The sequence below is a fragment of the Antrostomus carolinensis genome, unplaced genomic scaffold (assembly GCF_000700745.2).
Source record: "Antrostomus carolinensis isolate BGI_N321 unplaced genomic scaffold, ASM70074v2 scaffold9199, whole genome shotgun sequence".
NCBI lineage: Eukaryota > Metazoa > Chordata > Aves > Caprimulgiformes > Caprimulgidae > Antrostomus > Antrostomus carolinensis.
In genome coordinates, this window is record NW_010336557.1 from 25,161 (window position 1) to 46,072 (window position 20,912).

General features: G+C 38.4%; 1 protein-coding gene across 1 annotated transcript in view; it reads left to right on the plus strand.

Moving 5' to 3' along the window:
- WDPCP (WD repeat containing planar cell polarity effector) overlaps positions 1 to 20,912 on the plus strand; it is a gene marked incomplete at both ends in the record, with an annotated part of 65,791 nt that overhangs the window by 23,829 nt on the left and 21,050 nt on the right. Inside the window, 3 exons of the mRNA XM_010174911.1 lie at positions 8,366 to 8,975; positions 13,443 to 13,631; positions 16,193 to 16,316. Of these exons, the coding sequence (XP_010173213.1) occupies positions 8,366 to 8,975; positions 13,443 to 13,631; positions 16,193 to 16,316 (923 nt within the window). The remainder of the gene's footprint in view (positions 1 to 8,365; positions 8,976 to 13,442; positions 13,632 to 16,192; positions 16,317 to 20,912) is intronic.

Consider the following 20,912-nt stretch of genomic DNA (forward strand, 5'->3'; position numbering starts at 1 on the left):
CTCTTATAAACAACATCCTGTTCTCTTTAATTAGGGAAGATGTAAATGTTTTAATGTCTTTGAATTATTACTTCGATAACTAATATTAATTTCAGTGAGAGTATTTTCCCTTGGGATTTTCTATATATTGAGAGCAAAAGAGAAAAGGTAGTTGAGACAGCTTTTCTTTCTTATTTTATTCATTAGTCACTGTAGAATTTAAGTTTAAATTACCTCCCGTTCTGCCTTCTTTACTTCTTTGCAATTGACCTCTCTCCACTAGCGGTCATCTTTGACTCGTCTCTCTCCTCAGCCTGATACACACCTGCAGTTCTCAATTCCCCCTGCAGCTATGCCCAAGCACATATATATTTTATAAGAATGACTCTGGTAGCTAAAACATGTGTCTGTTTTTTGTAAGTATTTTTTTCAGCCTAGTCCCTCTTGCCAGTTTGATAGTATGAAACTTCATCCTGCTAACATTTCACATCTTATTTCTTACCACGACTTCTGTATGTCCAGGTCCTGACAGCGACAATCCCATGCCTTTTGTTTCCATCCCTCATCTTCCAGAAAGCTCCCTAGTGCCAATGTAGCAGTTTGCAATCTCTGTTTTCTGAGAGGTTTTTATAGAGACTCGTTTCTTCTACGAAATTCACAAAAACCACCCTGTCAGTTGAAAGCTTTCTTCATTTCATTTTATATATTATAGGGAGATTTCCAAATTACAGCATTGCTCTGCATCTTTCAATACACCTTGTTTTATCCTTTTCTGGTTGAGACTCTAAATTGCTCAGGGCTGAGGCTGTCTAATATAGTCCCAAGTACATCACTGGTGCTTAACACAATAATGATAATAAGCATTCACTGAGCCTTTAGGCCTAAACTCATAATCCTTTTAATTTAGCACATATTGTAATATAAATATAAGAAAATTATTTTTAAAAGCAGAACTGCCAAATTTAACTGTTCAGTTGCTTTCCCTTTTCTGAGCCTTTGCCTGTACTTGTCTGTTTTAATTCTCAAAATCTTTGGATGAACTTTCTTTTCCTGTATTTGTCAATAAAATACCAAGCACTATGCCAGGGCTGTGGAAAACTTCAGTCCTATATAGATATATAGATAAACTGTCTTGCTGGTTGTCAGTTAGTCTTTTCCAGGTACTTGTCTCTTGGTTGCTCTGTGGGCTGCTGTGTAAGGCTCCAGACACTTTGCCTATACGCTTCCCCTATGTATCCATGACATGTAACCTATGTTACTGCTTGTTTGGGTTTTTTTCTTCATTTCTCTGGCACTCCTTCTGGGCAGTAGGTAAATTCTGATGCGTGGAAGGAGGATGTCATAACCCAACAGCTCTAGAAATAGCATCAACCTCCAGTCTGCAGTTAACTGAAATACATTTTTCCCCTACAGAGTCTTGGAAGGGAACTTTAACTTAACGCCTTTAACTTCTGAGGGTCATTTGATAGCTTAGACATGAACAAAAATGTAGTTAGTGTTTCTAGGCAGCTTCTAAACAGTTACTTTCCAGGTGAGATACCACAAAAATACAGTGTTTCTGTAAGCTTCCTTGTTTGCCTGTCTTTGCCCGTACTCCCTTACCATTTGTAGTGTTTCTCAGGTATACACCTGGAATGAAAACATCACATGCTATTTTTATGCATGAAAGTAAATCCATATTTATCATATTTGACCAATAATATGAATTTTCTCCCAGTAAATTATTATTGTCAGCAGAAGAAGAATGAGAATCGTGAACTGACTGTTTGGAGCACATATCAAAAAGAAGTGTAGTTAAGTAATACCACCCACATTTTAGTTGAAAATAATAACACTTGGATAAACCAGCATTATTATCTAGAATTAAGAGAAAAGCAGGAACTGCTGAATGTCTAGCCTGTAAAGAGCTGTTTGGCATATTAGATTTATGAAAAAGTAAACAAAGCCCGAGGAAATGAATGGGTGCTACCCACAGCCGTGCTACAGCACCTTGGTGCTGACCTACAAAAACCACAAAAAAGATCTGCCAGCTACTGACACTCTTATTGTTGGGGCAGAACAAAGGTAAGCAGGGCACTTAGGTGATGCTACTTCCTCCCAGGAAGAATATTCTAAGTGCTCTTTGCTGCCCACCAGAAGAGTGCTTATTAGGGGGAGGACAGGAATAGCTCTGGGACAAGGGAACTCAACCCCTCGTCATGATAATACTCTGTGACTACACGTTCTGCATTGAGATGATTCACGTTGCACATCCAGTGTTTGGGGCATTGTGTACTTAAGCAGCTTTTCAACTGAATGGAGAGAATGCATTTTCCATTTTAAATATACCATAAATTTGATTTGAGTTGTGCTGTCTGGTTTTCTGTTTTAACACTTGCTACTATTAAGGCTGAACATTATTCCTCCAGGGTACTCATTATTCCTCTAAAAACAGAAAGATTTTTTTCCTTGCAAATCTTTAGTTGTTTTACTTCCTTCATTTTTTTTTCTGAGATCAGTATTTACTGTGTGGAATGCTGTAAGATTTGGTGAGGAATCCTTCCTTGAAGAATTAAAAGTGCTTTTCTCTTTTAACATGTGCCTTTGCTTTGGTGTGTGATGTACATTTCTATAGATGCACGATGTTGCTGCAGGAGTATTTGTCTGTTGAACCTTTGTCTGCTTTCTTCACTGTATTCATTTCCTCCAGTAAACACATCTCCAGGTTATTTATTTAATTATTTGGGGTTTGTTTGTTTCTTCTTTGTTAAAGTACCAATGATCAAGGATGTTATTTAAATTGTCTCCCTGTGGAGATAATGCAGGTATTTTGATTTCAAAACCAGAAGAGGAATCTTCCAGAAATCATTTCAAACAATTTGCTATAAATAAATAGGCTCTGATGTGAAATCATCCTCGGATTAAATGCTTTGAGAGGAAGTCATGTTAAAATCAACATGAACTTTATTCTGCAAACATAAATTAACAGGAGGAGATGATGCCAGGGCTCAATTTCTGCAGTACTTTGCATTTGTCTTTGCCATGTTTATTTTCACTGCTTTTAGTGCTAGTGCGAATCACTGAAATTATACTTCAATCTTGTGGAAAAAAATAATTTACTTCAGAGAGAATATTATTTTTCTTTCTCCCAAGAGACAATATTTAATAGTTATTGCTTCCACATTGTGCCTCAAACTTGTGAAATAAACACAGCACATCTTTTATGAGTGAGCTATCCTACAATTACCCTAGCACTCAGAAAAACATCTCTGGTCTGTGACTGAATAGCTGAAATACCTCTCACACACTTACAGCAAAGAATGTGAAATCCTTGATGTCACATTGGGTTAAAAGTTCAATGAATAATATGGGATGAAGATGATGATGATAAATTTTGAAAGAAAATAAGAATAAATGTGGACTGAAGATCTAAATAGTAAGTTTGCATGTGGGGCTGTAAATACAATGCAGCAAAATAAGTAACCTAGAGTAGGAGCCTTGCATTTTTATTTTAGAAATGTTTAAAAATAGGGTGTTTTTTTTTCTCCCATCTTTACAGTGCTGTATTTAAAACTGTTTTACTCTAGTGTGCACTACACTTCCCACTCTACATTTCTAATTAAAGTGTTTGTTGTTATTTGGAGCCTCACTGTGTGAAATTAAATAAGCATTTTTTTTAACATCCATAAAATAAATCAAACATTTTTCTCATCTGAAAGACACACAATTCAGTCACAGCAAGCTTATTTCTCTGTTTCTTTTGTTTTCTTTTTTTATCTGCCTGGTAAGCCAATTTTCTGCTTAAGAACTACTGGTTAAAACTCTTACTTGTTTTGATAAGTGGACTTTATCCTTTCCCAGCACTCTATGCAAAATACTTCAATTTTAAGTGTTCAAAGATTTGCACTGAGAAGAGTGATACAGCCCACACAGGCTAGTGCTGTTATTACTTACAAACGTAAAATGAAAGAAAATGTTTCAACTGGCATAATTCCGGACCTTTATTTACAAAGATTAGGAGATTCCTTCACTTGGATTGTTGTGAATTCTGACTCTAGGATTTAAGAACTTGACGTGTGTAGTATCCCTCCTACTGCTGATTAGCTGATGCAGAGCACCGGCCAGTACTGCAAGAGGAAAACAATATAAATGTGCTGTAGTGGCCTGTGACCACCACATTAATAAGGGGAATATGCATAAATTATGTGGACAATATTTAAATACATTGACTTTTAAGATTTTTTTAAAAAAATATTATTTATTTTATGCAAAGTACTACCAGAAATCTTCCCTTGAAATTCAAGAATAAGTGCTTAGTCCAAGATTTATAGAAAGCACTTAACATTGGATGGGATTATATACCCCGCCATGTGATATTACGGCTCTGCCTTTTTAGATCCACTGCCCTGTCCCCTCCTCTGCAAATCCTGCCCTTGTCCTGCCCACTTCTGAGGGAACTCCTCCAGCTTTTGAATTCCCGTTCCCTAAGCAAATGTTTTGTTCACTTAAAGATATATTGCTATTTTAATGTTCCCCTTTAGGGTTCCAGGGAACTACTGCTCACCGCCAGGAAGGAATCCCAGTGGATTCCTTTAAATGGACTGCTTTTACTAGCATGTGGCTACTTACCAGATAGAAAAACAACTGGCAGGTAATAGAGTACATTCTTCCTGGGGAAAAAAAAAAAGAAAAAAGAAAAAAGAAGTTTTGATTGTTAGACTTCTTATTTTTCAAAAGCATTATTTTAGCCTTATTAACATGTTTCGGTAGTTGTGCATCTCTCTGCTTTAATTTTCCAGTTAGTAGCATGAAGAATTAATAAAAGTCATTTCTGACAGAGAAACTCAAATCTTCCCTCTCAGATGAAAGAGAATATCCATTTTTTCCTCCTTCAGAGTGCCAAATACCAGTTACATTCAGCAAAACTGGAAACCAGAACAAAGAAGTCTCTCGGCTTGGTACTCTTCCTCCAAGAGGCACATGAGGCCACTGATGCATGAGAAGCAGCTTATCTGTTCCAATCTAAGGAGAAATGTTTCTCTTGTTTTCAGCCAGAATATGAACAGCAGTGTCTAGAAAAGTTTCCTTTAAGCCTAATCTGTTTAAACATGAGGTCAAAACTTCTGTTTTGAAATGCAGCAAAAGTCTTTCTCTCCTCGCAGGAACTTTTCCCTAGTTAGGAATTGCGTTATTACCGCAACCAGCCCTACCCTAGACTTCATTTCAAGGATCTGCTCTCAAAATTATGTGAAGCTAGAAAATGTCTCATCTCAAGGCTCATTAAATTAGCCTTCCAAAATACAAGATCTTATTTTCTTTTAAAGTCAAAGTAGCAAGCACCATTTTGTCCCACTTCTGCTCTAACAAGGCAGAGCAAAGTTACTAATTAGATTCAGTTTGGTTTCTGACTCTCAGATGATCAGATGACAACATTTTCTGTGACTATTTCCATTGCTGTTTTCCAACGGTCACTCCTATGGAGTTATAAAATCCTTTATTCACGTGTTTTCTTCTCTATTGTCTTAAACTTCAAGGCCAGTCTTTCTTCAGTCTTTCATCTCTCGTAAGCTTGATTATTGTGTGGCTCTTCATTACTTTCTTGTAGCTTATCAGGAGATGTCCAGAGAGAAGCACTAGTTTTGGATCAAAATATGTAGATAAATAATGCAGTGCATTGAAACCTGCCACAGGAAGACAGAAATCTGAGTCCCAGAGGGCCTCAAGGCTCATTTCACTGAAGTTATGGAAGCTTTGAAGACTTGCTTGGGCAAGATTTCTGTTTCACATATTTGAAAGGCAGCTACCTGGGTCTCTATACATACTCTTAGGGAAAACTGCAGAACAAACAATAACACTTCACTTTGTCTTTATTTGGGGTTACAGAGCTCTGTGGTCACAGTAATCCTCTGTCCACAATAACATCTTTTACAGGTTTCCTTGCTATGCAATTTAACACCCTAATAAGATACACTTTTCAGCAGTTCTAGCAGCTGCACAGTAGCCACTGCACGTTTTGTGGGCATAAATGACTAGTTGCAGAGGCTAAGTCATTGGTGAGGGAATGGTGGAGATGAGAAAAAAAAATCAGACTATATAAATAATTTAATCTTTTATTTCCTCTTTGGTTTATATTTTCATTGAGCACTCCTCTTCACTGAAATCAGTTTACCTGGTTTTCACTACTTGGATGCACTGGCTACTCTATTAAATGCTTTTGTGTTAAGTGGCTCTTTGTGTGTCCCTCACTACTCATCTTAAACTAGCTGAGGCTTTTGGATTAACCAACAGCTGGTTTGCAGTCACAGAATTGCAATAATCCTTTTTTTTTCTTTCTTTTCAATGAGAAATGCTTTTTCTGACAAAATCAGTAAACTGTCAGAACAAAACATCCTAATCGGGCTGATCAACATCCCGAATAACTTGTTTATGAATTCATCAGTTGCTTCTGAAGTAACGGGTGATATGCCAAAATATCTTAATTTCTTATTTTCCTCCTTTGTGGGATGAAAGGCTAAATTATATCTTCAGTTGGTCTTGTGATCTGTGGAAATCAACTTTAAACTGCTGTAACATTACGTGTGCGTTTCTGTTTTCAACCTGAAACTTCCAGGTTTCCTCCCTCACCTTCTCTCTGCCTTTTAATCACATTTCTGTGTAAATGGTGCTTGCATACCACCTGGACTCAAAAGAAGAGGCTTCCAAAATTAGTGGCAGGTCAACAGCTTTAGTTTCTAGTGGGAAGAATGCTCTGGCTGTACCTGAGGGAGGGGTTTGGCTCACTTTGACATTTTCCTTTCACTCTTTATTTCTGCATGAACAAACACCAGCGAGTTTCTGACTGACTTCTAATACTCTCATTCTTCTAGAAGCATTCATTTTCTACCTCTTGGAGAGAAATAGCTTTTCATAAGCCAATTTGTAACTTATTTACAGCTGGTATGTCTCCCACACTTTCCTTCCTTGAGTCCTATATAAAACCTCTCTCTCAAACCGACATATTATAGGACATAAATCTTCACTGGTCTCCACTGTTGCCTCCATCACTTTGTGGTACTTCCCATGTTTCCACACTACAAATTCTTGCTCTTTGCCAGCTGCTGGCTTTGTATCATACTCTACCTTTGTGTTCTTCTTCCAGTTCATTCAACCTTCATGTACCCCTAAATGGTCCCCTTTTTCTGCTATCACAAATTAATTTATTCTGCATCTAAAGCTATGTGGCACCAAAGAACATCTACCACCTACTCATTTGGCAAGGGATAGTAGACATTGTCTAAACATGCCATTGTTTCTACCACTACAGTGTAATATTTTCTGTTACCATGGCCCAGAGCAAATGATCAAAAGTGCTTTACATGTGATGCTCAGAGTAACTTATACATTTTTAAAATAATTTTTTCCAGAAATTTTGGGATTTCTCCCACACTCCACTTGTGAATAATCAGTTATTCTTTTATATTAGTCAGCTGCTTGTTTCTCCTCTTACCAACACTGTTGGACCATCCCTTCTTTTATCTTCTTTTTTGCTAACCTATTATATACTCTGGGCACACAAATACAGCTCAAACTATATGGCAGGGTTTTCTAATGAAAGGAATTAACCTTTTAAAAGTTTAAACAGTAGATTTTTGTCCTGGTTTCGCTAGGGTAGAGTTAATTTTCTTCTTAGTAGCTAGAATAGCTGTGTTTTGGTTTCAGTGTGGGATTTGTTATGAGAAGAATGTTGATAACATACTGGTGTTTTCAGTTGTTACTGGAAGATGAAGAACATTTCCAACCTCCCCATGTTTTGCTGGTCTGCAGGTGCAAAGGACTTGGAGGGAGCATAGTAATTAGCAAAACCCAAATTGGTATTTGGCTATGCTAATGGGATCTTCCATATCCTATCATGTCATGTTCAGTATATTAATGAAAGTTGGCCAGAAAGCTGGAGGATTCTCTCAGGGATTGGTCAGACTTGCTCTTCCAGGATTGCAGTTTTGATTTCAGGACTGTCTCTGCTCCAGGCTTGCTGGCTGGGGACAGGCTGGGCATCAGTTAGCGGGTGGTGAGCAGTTTCACTGTGCATCACTTATTTGTATATTCGATTATTGCTATTATCATTATTATTTTAATTTCAATTTTATTTCAATTATTAAATCATTTTTATGTCAACCCACGAGTTTTCTCACTTTCACCCTTCTGATTCTCTCTCCTGTGTCATTGGGTGAGCGAGCAGCTTTGTGGTGTTTGGCTGCTGGCCAGGCTAAAACCACCACAATTTTACAACTCGATTTCTAAAATACATATTTGTTTTACTGTACTGACCCATGAGAAAGCGTATTTGCAGCAGTCTGTTCTTTAAATCATCAAGGTAGAATAAATTGTTACAAATGACAATGAAAATGTTTTGAATTTTTCTTTTCAGCTTCTGAGTTACGTCCGTACGGAATGGGATCCACTCCACGCTAGTTTCAGCGCTAATCAGCCTCATCAGATTTACACAGTAGAGCACTCCATCTCCGCGGACAAAGAGCCCATGGCTGACAGCTGCCTCTACAAGTGTGTTAGGAACAAAATTCAGTGTGCAGCAGTCACCAGGATACCACTACGATCCAAAGCCATCAGCTGTTGCAGAGATGCTACAGAGGACAAACTAGTCTTGGGTTGTGAAGACTTGTCAATAGTCCTGTATGAAGCCTACAACCAAGTGACTCTGTTAGCCCAAGCAGAACTGCTGCCTGCTTTAGTAGCCTACCACCCTTCTGGAGCCATACTCATGGTTGGCAGCTCTCAAGGGGAACTGCAAATTTTTGACACAGCGCTGTCCCCAATTAAAATTCAGCTCTTGGCACAGGACTATTCACCTGAGGCAACTCTGCAATTCAGTAAACACTTTGACGTGCCTAGCAGCCTTGTCCAGATCCAGTGGGCTGCTCCTCAAGTTACATCTGCCAGCGCTGACAGCACAGATATTCACGATCTTTTGTTGGTTAGATTCGACAAAGGACCCTTAGGAGTACTTCACTTTAAACTCGGTAAGTTACTGAGCACATCTCTTGAACCTTGAGCTCTCAAGGAAACATCTGTACCTCACACGGTTTTTGTAGTTTGAGGGCAACACCCTCATTTTAGATATAAGAAGCCATAGCCTTAATGGCACGTAGTTCCATTAATATCTGAAGATGTGAACCAAGGAGTTAATTTTATCTTTCACAATTACTTAATGTCTTTTCATATAGGGTCTGACAGAATAGGACCCTGATCTGTTGTGGATCAGGGTCCCATTATGTTCCCTTCTACTCTAATAAAGCATAAGTGACAGAATAGGACCCTGATCTGTTGTGGATTATGTTCCCTTCTACTCTAATAAAGCATAACAATATCTCATATTTTGAGGTTGGCCATGAGGAAAAGGTTCTTGAGGCAGAGGGTGGTGGAGCACTGGGACAGGCTCCCCAGGGAGGTGCTCATGGCACCAAGCCTGACAAGATTCCAGAAGCATTTGGCCAACATGTGCCCTCAGACACATGGTCTGAATCTTGGGATTGGACAGGAGTTGGACTCGATGATCCTTGTGGGTCCCTTCCAACTCACAATATTCTATGATTTGATATTGAAAATTCTTTTATTCTGTAGTATATAACTTTAGGAATTGTATTAATCCTGTAGTAACACCCCTAACAAACTAAAATAAGTTCTTTTTAATAATAGGATAGTAATGCTATAGTTTTCTTCCCTAAACTATTCTTTTTGTGTGTATGATGCAACTGTCCTTTCCATTACAATGTGTAATTGTCCCAGTACTCTGTTCTCACTGACTTCAGTACATGAAGTCACACCATTTCTTTCCCTGAAGACTTTTCACACAAGAAGGAAAGTTTTTTTGTAACCTTCAGAGAAGTTGAGTCTCTCAATTAATTTGCCAGGAGTTGTGAATAAAAGAAGAAGTAATAGTACTAATTTTAGAATTTACAAAGCACTTCTCATTTGAGGTGTAAAGAGACTTTAAGACAGTAAAACCCTAACTATCTTCAATTTACAAACAGAATAACAAGAAGCAGTAAAGGAAAGCTAAAAGGCTTTCCAAGAGTTACGCAACGACTCAGTGGCTGAACTGAGAATAAAACCCCTGCAGTTGCTCATCGGTGAGAATAGTATTCACTCCATTCAAGTCAGGCAAGTTACAGTGGTGCAAACCCACTGTGAGAGCAAAAAAACAACAATCATGCTTAAATCTTCTGACTCCCAAGCCTGTGTTTCAGGAGGGCAGACAGCCATGGCGAATATACTCATCCTGGAAAATTTCAGCCTCTTTGCCCATTGTCTGTCCAAGGAAACAGGATTGTCTTTGTAGATCTTTGCAGGAGTTTTTTATGATTCTTTTGTATAAAGCTATTGAGATTAGGAAGAAGCCTTTAAAAAAAAAAAAAAAAAAAAAAAAAAAAAGTGACAGGTTTGAAAATCTGCTTTATTTCTTTACTGATTGAGACATGCATGTGCTTTTGTGGGGAAAAATCCTGTCTAAAAGTACTGCAGACCTAAACATTTGAAAGATTGCATTTAAAAAACTTAACTCAATGTGCCACTGCAAAAAAGGTACATTAATACACTAGGAGGTTAGCAACAAAAATATTGGATTGGCTTATGGCTGTGTAGTTTTAAAAGAGCTGATCCAGATTATCACTGTTATCCAAAAATACTTTTAAAAAAACTGTTTACAAGTTATCATTTATTTTGAGATAATTCAGCTGCATTGTGTTCAGTGACAGGTTTAATAGTTGCAGAGTACCCCAGAACACTAATTATAACAGCGATTGGATGGGTTTGTGCATGTTGGCCATTAAAAAAACCCCTCTAAATTACCTCTTACCTGCCAAGCAGAAGGCACTCTACCCACATCTACCTTGCTTTTCTTCAGTCCTCCCTTGTGGGCTTTTCTCACAACAGCTTTCCAGAAAGCACAGCTTTCCCCTTGCTATCTTTAGCACATTTATGTTCTTACCAAGGCAAAGCAGGCTCTCAGTGCAGGGATTTAGAGGCCTTTGCTGCTAATTGCCAGCTTGTAAACTTAATTGGACTGTCTCCCTGGGCACTGTTCCTAAATCAATTAGGCAGCGAGTTGGCTGTCACCTCTTTTTCCCAAGCAGGTTGCCTGGAAGCGCACCGCCCAGGAGAAGTCAAGCATCCAAATGGGAAGATGTTGACCTCTACAGCTGAAAGTTATCACATTTTAAAATACATTCTGTATAATTACTGTAAAATCTCTTCTAGGAAGAAGGCAAAGCTCTCTCTGTCCCTCCCTCTCTCCCTCCCTCTTTGTAGTCCACTGTGAAAAAATATGCTGTTGTCTATTGCATCCTGGTTTTCAGATTTACTCCTCATCTTCTCAGTTTGCCACACGACCAAGGTAACACTGTGTTGATTAGTCAGCCCCTCTCCCCAACCTCAGCAGTTTTTAGATCTCTGCTATTTAAGAAATAATGCAAATATAAACTATATAAAAAATTTAGGGGTCCATGACAGCAAAACCCAGACAGGCATTCAGGACTGAAATAAAATCCGTAATTAACTCATGGCCCAGAATTGTTTCTCATAAAAGTCTATTAAGAAACCATGTCAGCGAGAATAGGCAAATATGTTTTTAACTTCCAGCTGACATATTATGATTTTGGACAAGTTCTATGAATTCTCCATTGTGCTGTCTAGCCAAATTTATTTCAGGAAAAGATTCATATTAAATTTACCCTCAAACATTAATGGCAAATATTTTTGGTGTCTAATGCCAAACTCATTTTCAAAAGCACTGCGGCTTCTTGTCGTTGATGTCAACCCAGATCTTGGTACTGGTGCCAGTGGTTCACCATTGCTGGCCTTGAAAGACATTTTAAATACAATATTATGTTTAATTAGCATGTAAATAAGTATCTTCATCTTCACTTAGTGATTAATGTGAAGATTGCCCAACTTATGTAATACTTTAAAAACACTAAACATTTAGGAAGAATAAAGTCTACCATAACAATTAGATATTATCACATGTACACAGGTTAAAAATGGCTATTACACAGTATAATGTCCATAAGCTTTAATACATGCAAATGTAAAGTGAAATACAATAGACAACCTTGTCTTTTCTTTAATGACACTACAAAACTAAACTATTTCTCTGCTACAATAAATAAATAAGTATGTAAGCTTTTTTCCCCTAAAGCCTCAGATCTGTATATGCAAGTTCTCAGCAGGTTACTTGTCCTCGAGCTATAGTCAGATGTTTTCCTTTACTTTTTCCCCCCCCCAATTCTTATTTTACATCACAAACAATATTCACAACTACATTTATGAAAATTTTGTGAGGTAGCTTTTCTGTATATCAGGTCTGCATTTCTCTGTTATCAGACTTTTTTTTCCCTATGGCTTTAATATCAATATTGAAATTCAGCTTGTTCCCTTTCTCATCAGAATTATTTCCTTAAAATTAGTTTTGACAAACAACATAAGAATATAAATTCAGAAAATAAAAAAGAATATTATGTTTTTATTTAGAGAGAAGGGAGCAGTGAATTTATTCTGGTTTCTTTCTAATATCTGGAGCAGTAGCGATAAAGAATATTCTAGCACAGAGACCCAAAGCAAGTGAGAATTGCTGAAATACCATGTCTGGCCTATGTCACAGGATCATATGGGTAGTTAGAGACAATAAATAAAATTACTCTCTGCAGCTTTTCAGTCACCTTTTCTGTTCTGAAACTGAGACCTACAAGTCAAGAAAATCTGAGTCCTTTAAAAAATTTCTACTTTTCAGAGACAGAGTGCTGTAGATAAATCATGTTCTCGTGGAGAGAGCAATGTGTTGCTCAGTTATCTTCCTTTATGGCGAGCATGTTCTTTGTTTCATGTACAGCCATAATTCAGAGGTCCCTAAGTGTTGATATCTTTCATGATATCACCTCACAGAAGAAATATTTCACTTACAGAGCTTTGCCAAGCTGGGAGTAAGTTCTAGAGCAATTGCAATATGGAGAGTAATGGAGTAACTGCTGCTTTGAAGCTTGAGCTGCTGTTAGCTTGTGTTTGTAGGTACGTTTCTGAGAAAGAAATGCTCTTTTTTAGTGTTGTCCAGCAGTATTTCCCTAGAGGAAGGAGGTGCTAGGAACATGAATTTATTACCTCCAATATAATAACGATAAACTGGGAATAAGCTTTTTCTACTGTGTTTAAAACAAACTTCATGACATGATGTCATTGATAGGTATTGGCCACATTCACTCAACCTCCACATGTGAAGTTCACTGATGGTTTTTCTCTGCTGTCCAAAGCACCCTTGGTCTAAATATACTGAGATAATGAGGAGCTATCTCCAATTAAAATTTAATATTGAAACCATTAACTTAAACTTCCTAATTTTAACCAACAGCAATTATTTTTAACTATTCTGAAAAGTAGTCGGCTGCTGGTTTAGATGCTCATAACACTATATTTGGTTTTAATATTTCCTGTAAAAGGTGTGATCACAAGAGGACAGCTGGGCCTTGTGGAAATCATCCACCAGTACATTCGTCACGATGAGATACACGAGGCAATTAATGTCCTGAACACCATGAACTGGAACACGATGGGTCATCAGTGTTACATATGCTTGACTGCCATTGTCAATCACCTTCTTAAACAAAAGCTTACGCCAGACAGAGAAGGTAAGGGCTTGATTGTATTTTTGATGTATTTTTCTAGTGTCTTTGTAGTTTGTATGTGGATTGTGACACTGTATTTCTTGACTTTATAAAGAAGACAATAGTGAGAATCCCAAGCAGTCAGACAGATTATGGTACTCCATAATCAAATGCCACATGTAGACAAGTCATTTCAATAAAATCTGGATCAAGGTGTTGATTGCATTTTAGTTTATTTGTATCCATAGTGATACTAAAATAATGCAGATTTTAATATATATATATGGTATAGGCATGACTCAATAGATGTAGCACTACCTTATATGTCCTGTAACTTTATTACGTTATGTAAATTTAGTTTATGTTACAGACTAATGTCAGTGAATGTAGGATTCAAATGTTTGTCATATATCCATACTGAGACAGCACCAACTTAAGGAGGGGGGTTTTGCTGCAACGGGGACAAGAGGTTTTAGGATGGTTTTTAAGGTGCTTTTGAAGGGTCATTCTTTCATTATGAGATCCAAAGGCTTTGAATACTCTATCCTCTGCTGCCTCCTTTAGGATTATAGCATTTGTCCTCACTGTAATCTTCTGACCCCCTGCAGTAGTAGCTGGGTTCCCTCACAAGAAATGATGAGTTTTTGGTTCAGCTGCATCTCTGCTGAAGCCTGGTGCGCTGCCTTCCTCTTGATTTGCTGTCTATCTTGAAACTCAATAGACTTCAAGATTTGAAGTGCCTTGATTTAGTGAAGGTGTTATCCTCCAGTCTAGCAGGCAGACAGCTGGGGACCAGGCATCTTTTGTGGCAAGAAAGAATACTTAGGATTCTGGTGTGTTTGATGATAGAAAAACTCCAAGGTGTCCTACATCGCTGCCAAGTCATCAGCTATCCCATTTTGGGGGATCTGATTAAAAAAAAAAAAAATCTCTACATTGCAAACATGGTGTAGCAATCCTAAATAAAACATGCTTTTAAAAGCACCCGTGGAAAGGGCTGGTTTTCAAACTCTTGTAAAAATATGCACATTCTAAATAGATGTCTGTGTGTTTCCCCCCATGCAGTTCCCTAACACTGTTTACAACAGACGGAATTTCATTCTGTCCAGGAGTTATTCTGTGTGAATCTAAAAAATTTGGCATGGTAATTTGTTTTCTTTTTTATTAGCAAAACCCAGTGGGACCTTTTATTTATAGCAATGGGGCAGTTATCTTTGAGATCTTTATTCTGCCTTCAACATCAAGCTGGGCTATCTAATGAATGTATAACTGTGCTGGTAGTTACTCGTATTCCATGTACATTGAAATATTTCAGAAGTACAAAACATGCTGTCAGGAACACAGTAGTGGCAGGAGAGTATGGCTTGTTTTTGCAGGGGTACTGCTGTATTCAATTTTAATCTAAATTGACTGCTGCTTTGAAAGAAAATACCTTTAAAGTTCAACTTATCTTACTGTCTAGATTTAAGGAAACACAAAACCTAATTTACTAACAGTTTGCCCGTGTTCCTAGTACTATTAGCACATTTAGTGCTATCCAGCTTCATAAAATAAAGTGTAACTATGCTTGGAAATAAAGAACCATTATCACTAAATACTGAAATGGCTACTTCAAACGAACGTTCATAGCCGCAAATCCATGAGATTTTGTCTGCCTAATGAGACAATAGGTTATATTTTGCCTTTAAAGCCCCCACAAAATTCTGATTAGCAGTAGCAGTTTGCACATTCACTCAGAAAGGGGAACCTATATAGCAAATTCTCCCTGTTCTACTCATAAGGACTTGTACTACATGTTAACTCTCAAGCAGAAGTCACATAACATAAATATTATTGATCGTTAAATTTCCTTTCAGCTAAGCCTGTGGGATGTATACTGTGTATTTTCTTGTATTATTTATAATTTTTTATTAAAAACATGTAGAAAAACACATGTCTAAGAGCTCCAGCTGTGGAGTGGAGCAGTCAGAAAGTATTTAAAGCAGAGAGAACTTCTGTAACAAAAGGGCTTTATTTTATTGATTACAAGGGAGGTTATCCTGTTTCCCACCACTACACGCTGTAGGAGAGTCAAACCCTTAGGGTTTCTAGACCTTTTTATTTAAAGTTTTTAAAGAGCTGCTGGCTGAAGGAGGTTCCTTAGACCTCAAGGCCATCACAAAAAGGGTTCTGTCACCCGCTGACCTAATGCAATAATCCCTGAAAAACTGAACTTCCTTGTTTGCCTAAGAGGACAAAGATGATTTGAGCTAATTGAGAGTTGATCTCTACTGGACAAACTTGTTCAAACTATTACTCTTATGAGTCACTGTTAATTGTACGCTGCTGGTGAGAACTTGATGTGTTATAGACTTCTTCATCCTTTTGACAGCTTCTGTTGCTCAAAGTCATTGTCAACTCTGCCTCAAAGTGAAAGTTTATATGCACACTTGTGTTTGTACAATCTGTCATATTTTAATTTTATCTGTCCAACAACATCTCGTTTCATCAGTGTTTGAGGAATTTGACTGACTGCAAACATGAGCAACCTGTTGTAATTGAAAGAGTTTCACTTGTTTCATTGCTGCTCTGTTTGAACTCCACAGCACAGCTTGAGGCAAGCCTTGGAACCTTTTATGCTCCAACAAGACCCCTCTTGGATACAACTGTGCTGGAGTACAGAGACCCAATCAGCAGATATGCAAGAAGGTTCTTCCACCACCTGCTCAGGTGAATGACAGTTTCAACTTCTATCAACTTAAAATTAATTGCATATTTCAGTAACTACCTACTTTAATGTGGTTAACATTTTCCAAGAAGACCACCCCTGAAAAAAACCACATTCATTGTTACTGTTTGTTTAACTTGCACTTCGTTCTTTTCAAGTACAGTATTGCAGGTAAAATGCTCTTCAGAGCTCTCCTATCATCAATATTCTTAAAATGAATCACCCTTTCCCTTTTAGCTTGATAGAAGAAAGATAGCACGCTTCTGAGAGATGTATATTCACCAACTGCCTGCAGATTAACGATTAAAACAGCTTGGGGAAAAGACCAGGTTTAAATAGATGCTAAAATGCAAATGAACGGTGCCTGATCCAAGACATTTTTGTCTTTGCACCATTGAAATCTGAGCATTTTGTTATTCTCATCCTCAAAGTTCTCATGCAGAAATTCATATTCCAGTAATTTTCAGTGAATTCTCAGTGCCATTAAAATGAGAGGAGAAAATGAAATGTTGCATTTGCCTGTAAATTATATGACATTAGAAGAGTCATAATACCAAGTTCAGCTGGAATTTTAGTATGTTGATTTACTGGTATATTTTTCATTCAAAATAAATTGATAGCCTAAATTTCAATCAGTTGTGAACACCAGTATACAGCAGTTTAGCCTTTTCTTGTGTTCAACCACAAATACAGCTGAAACATTTCCCCTGGGAATTGTCCAGTGGGTGAAAATAAGGAGAAATTACCTTCTGAACGATACAATGTTTGTAACACCTTGTTGAGGAGAAGTATAGATGGACATAGTGAGAAGACTTGCAAGGCACCCTTTTTTTGGTGATTCATCCACTTTATATACATTGTCTGCTTATGCAAAGCTAGGAACTGCGAGTTACTTTGATAGTACAGTGTGTGCTTCTTTCAGATCTTAAAGAGAAATGTTTTATCCTGTCTTCTGCATTTTGAATCTGAATAGGATCATCTTTCTGCTAAACAGATCCATTCCAATGGGAAAATTATTCCAAGTTGAAGAATGCTCTAAATAGCTGCTTAATATGCGCCAGAGCCTTTCACTGGAGTTTTCTTACTAGATATGGCCACAATAGTGGGTGCAAACTCTGCTTTTGCCTTTCTCCTAGAAACCAGCAGGGAAGATCTGTTGCTGCAGTGGCCAACTGTAGTGGCTGTGGGCCAGTTGCCTGCAGAGGACAGATGCAGAAAGAATGCCTCAGAGATTGCTGAGAGGTGTAACTATAGTGCTGGTACATCTGCAAGAGAAAGGTGTATTCCCTGTAACTCAGGATTTGCTTCCAAATGCTAGCAGGCATGCAGAGGCATGGGGCCCTGGCGAAGCTTCCAGCCCTTGGGGCTGCTGAACACAGCTGAAACACTGACTCAATATCCCTAGCAAAGGAGAAGCTTCAGTGTCAGAATGCTGCCTGGACAGTGTGGGGTGTGTGTAGGAGAGTCTCCCCATGTCTTTTACCTCCTCTATAAAGCAGCTCTTGAACGATCTACCGTTGTGGGAGGTTTTGGAACAAATGTGTGTTATTTTGCTGTTTCCCTATTGTCAAAGGGATTGGTATTCAACTGAATCAAAGTGATAGGATCATGTGATTGCTACGGAACAGATGGTAATGCTTAAAGCTTATCTAAGAAGACATAATCTAAGTACAAAATGAAATGTTCAAAAATGGGAGATTTATCTGATAAAAAGCAAGGAAATGATGTCCAGAGCTGATCTTTATTGTATTAAAGTGGCTGCGCCTTAATTGGTGTTTATTTCCTTTTAGATGTTTTCTTAAGTGACTAGAATGATTTGAATGTAGGCTAAGCAGAGAGTGCTCCAGATTTGTTGGAGGAATGGTAAACCGTGGTACTGGGCGCGATGCAATGTCTAGGAGAATCATAGGGAGGCACAATGCTCCCTGATTCCTTCAGGCAAGCAAAAGTTGCAGCTGCTGCATCCGTCTGTGAGGAGCCAGCAAGGCAAGCCACTTCTGCCAGAAAGGCAAGCCACTTCTGCCAACCTGCATTCACAACTGCAGGTTCAGAACAGGAAGGAAAAATGAGAAGAGAACTATGCTTTTGTCTTCTCAGGTCACCATATTGCTCCCATGAGGACACTGAAAGTGGAGCAGTCCTCCCACTACCTGTTTGTCAGAGGCAGCAGCTCTATCTGGGTGTCAGGAAGGCTGCATTTTAAGTCAGTATGTGCTCTGTCTCTCAACCCTTGTTACTTCATTTATTAACTTTTTTCCCCTTATTCATTTAGCACTGACTACTCACAGGTTAGTTACAAATAGTTAATGAATCTCTTCAGAGTGAATTTGTGTTACCGCAGATGCGTCTGCATGACCAAACAAGAAGACTTGAATGCAGATGTAGTGTAAACTGTCAATGCCAACTTGATGCAGCAGTAGAGGACATTTGTTACTCTCTTCTGAGCACAAGGAGACAAAAGCAAAGTGATCACTTTGTAAACTGTTGCAGAAAGAAGTGGAGGATGGATGGCACTTCCTAAATTACATGTACTATAAGTATGACCAATATTCAAAAAGTATTTATTGGAATAGAGTAAGACCTTCCACAGTTCCTTTGGGCTTCAAAGAAAGCAAGCAGCTGATGCACAGAAATTAGAGGATAAGGAGCTAAAACACACAGGGAGAAACTCAAAGGTGGGGTAGGAAGAGTAAAGAAAGTGGGGTTAGGAACATGAGTAGAAGACAGGGAATTGGGGATGAAGGACTAAAGGCAGGGATGGGGTCCTGCAAAAGAGCAGGGTGGGAGTACAGAGCAAAACAGGGGAAGGCAGTTTAGGATGTGTGTGGTGGGCTATAGAGACCAGCCACACAGGGGATGGACAGGGAAGGGTGGAATCTTTCATACAAGATTAAAACACTTAAATGTTTCTAGATCTAAATCTGAAAAATGTTCGTATAAACAAAAGTTTTCCCCCCCTGCCCCGCCCCCCGCTCCAGCTTTCCTTTGAATGCCCCACCAATCTGCCTTAAGCCTTTTCTAGAAGGACCCACTCTTGGGAGAGAAATATTAATTCATTCTACATGCTGAGACAATCTTTGACCTGCCTGCTGAGTCTGCCAAAAAGGTGCCAGTTATTGTTGTACTTTTTACGATGTGAGTGTCTGCATTTACTAGAATTGAGAAATACAGTTACCTTTTCAGAAAGGCTATCCTCACCTAGTAATAATCATGTGCCGATGATTTTAATCTTTACTGTAGGCTGAGAGGTTGTATATCCAGTTGCAAATAACTGGAGACATCCATTTTCACATTATCAGGGAGATTATAGGCTAACTATTTTTCTCCCATCAAAGAGATCAGTTGTGATGGTTGGTTCCCTCTTTTATGCATCGGGCACCTTAGAAAGAAGATGCTCTGTCATTAGTGTGTTGCAGGTAAGGGTTAGAAAATGGTGCTGCAACCTAAAATGGGCCAAGGAACACTGACAGCATGATTGAAATTGATTGCAATTGGAAGGAAAATACCTTGCACCATATCTGACGCAGCCTTGTTATTTGTATCCATTGTTACAAAAGCTAAGTTCTGAAATTTGCAAGCGGTGCAGCATCTTCAGCTTCCATGAAAATAGAAGCTTAGAGCTTTGCAGGTATAGGCCCTGAATATAGAATATGGAATACTTCCAAAAAGAGGCGTTCAGTATACAAAATTAAAATTAAAGGCCTCTTAATTATATGCCAGGGATCCTTTACAGCAGTATTTATGGAATGAATAATTATTTTCACTTTAAATTCTTATCTATAATTAAAAAAATACAGGAACTGCATTACAAGTATAGAAATGTATCTTAGGTGTTCCTTGCCACTTGAGAAGCGCTCTGATATTTTATTATGATGTCACTGCTCATAATAATATAATACATTATATCATTATGTAAAATGTTGAGCAGAGGTGGATTTATTAGGAAGCCTCAGGGAGCTGTAACCTTCTTGCCCCCACCCTTTTGTTGAGCGCTGCCTACTAAGTGTATGTGTGTAATGGGGGAGTGGCTGCACAACCTCCTGCCTCTGTAGAGCAGCCTCATCTAGCCGTGTACAGAACATGGAGTGGGATGGAATCGTTTTTCCCTCGTTAACTGCGGCATCGCTGACTCATGGCTTTGCTTCACTCCGATCAAGCGTTCGTAAATTGTACTTGTCATATTTTCTAATGCATGAAATTACCTTGTTTGTTTGACACACACACACACACAGAGAGGCAAAAACACATGCCTGCACTGTTTTGTTCACATTTTTCTGTCCCTCTCCGAGAGACAGTGAGAAAGTAACGTAGCATGAGCTGGAAGTAAGGGCTGGGCTGGGAAGTAAAGTCTGAAATGCAGCTCAGGGGGTTGTAGAAGTGGAATGCAGCCACAGCTCCATGTTTCTGCTGGGCCCTTTCCTCTGTAATTCTCTTCTTGTGTTTGTGAATACACAGTTTAAGGATCTTTTTTGCCTTTTTTTTTTTTTTTTAACATGGAACAATACTAAGATTCAAAACCATTTGGACCTTTCAATCTGATAATCCCATTAAGAGAATGTCATTGGGTTTTTTCCCCATAGTAGAAATATGTTTCCCTA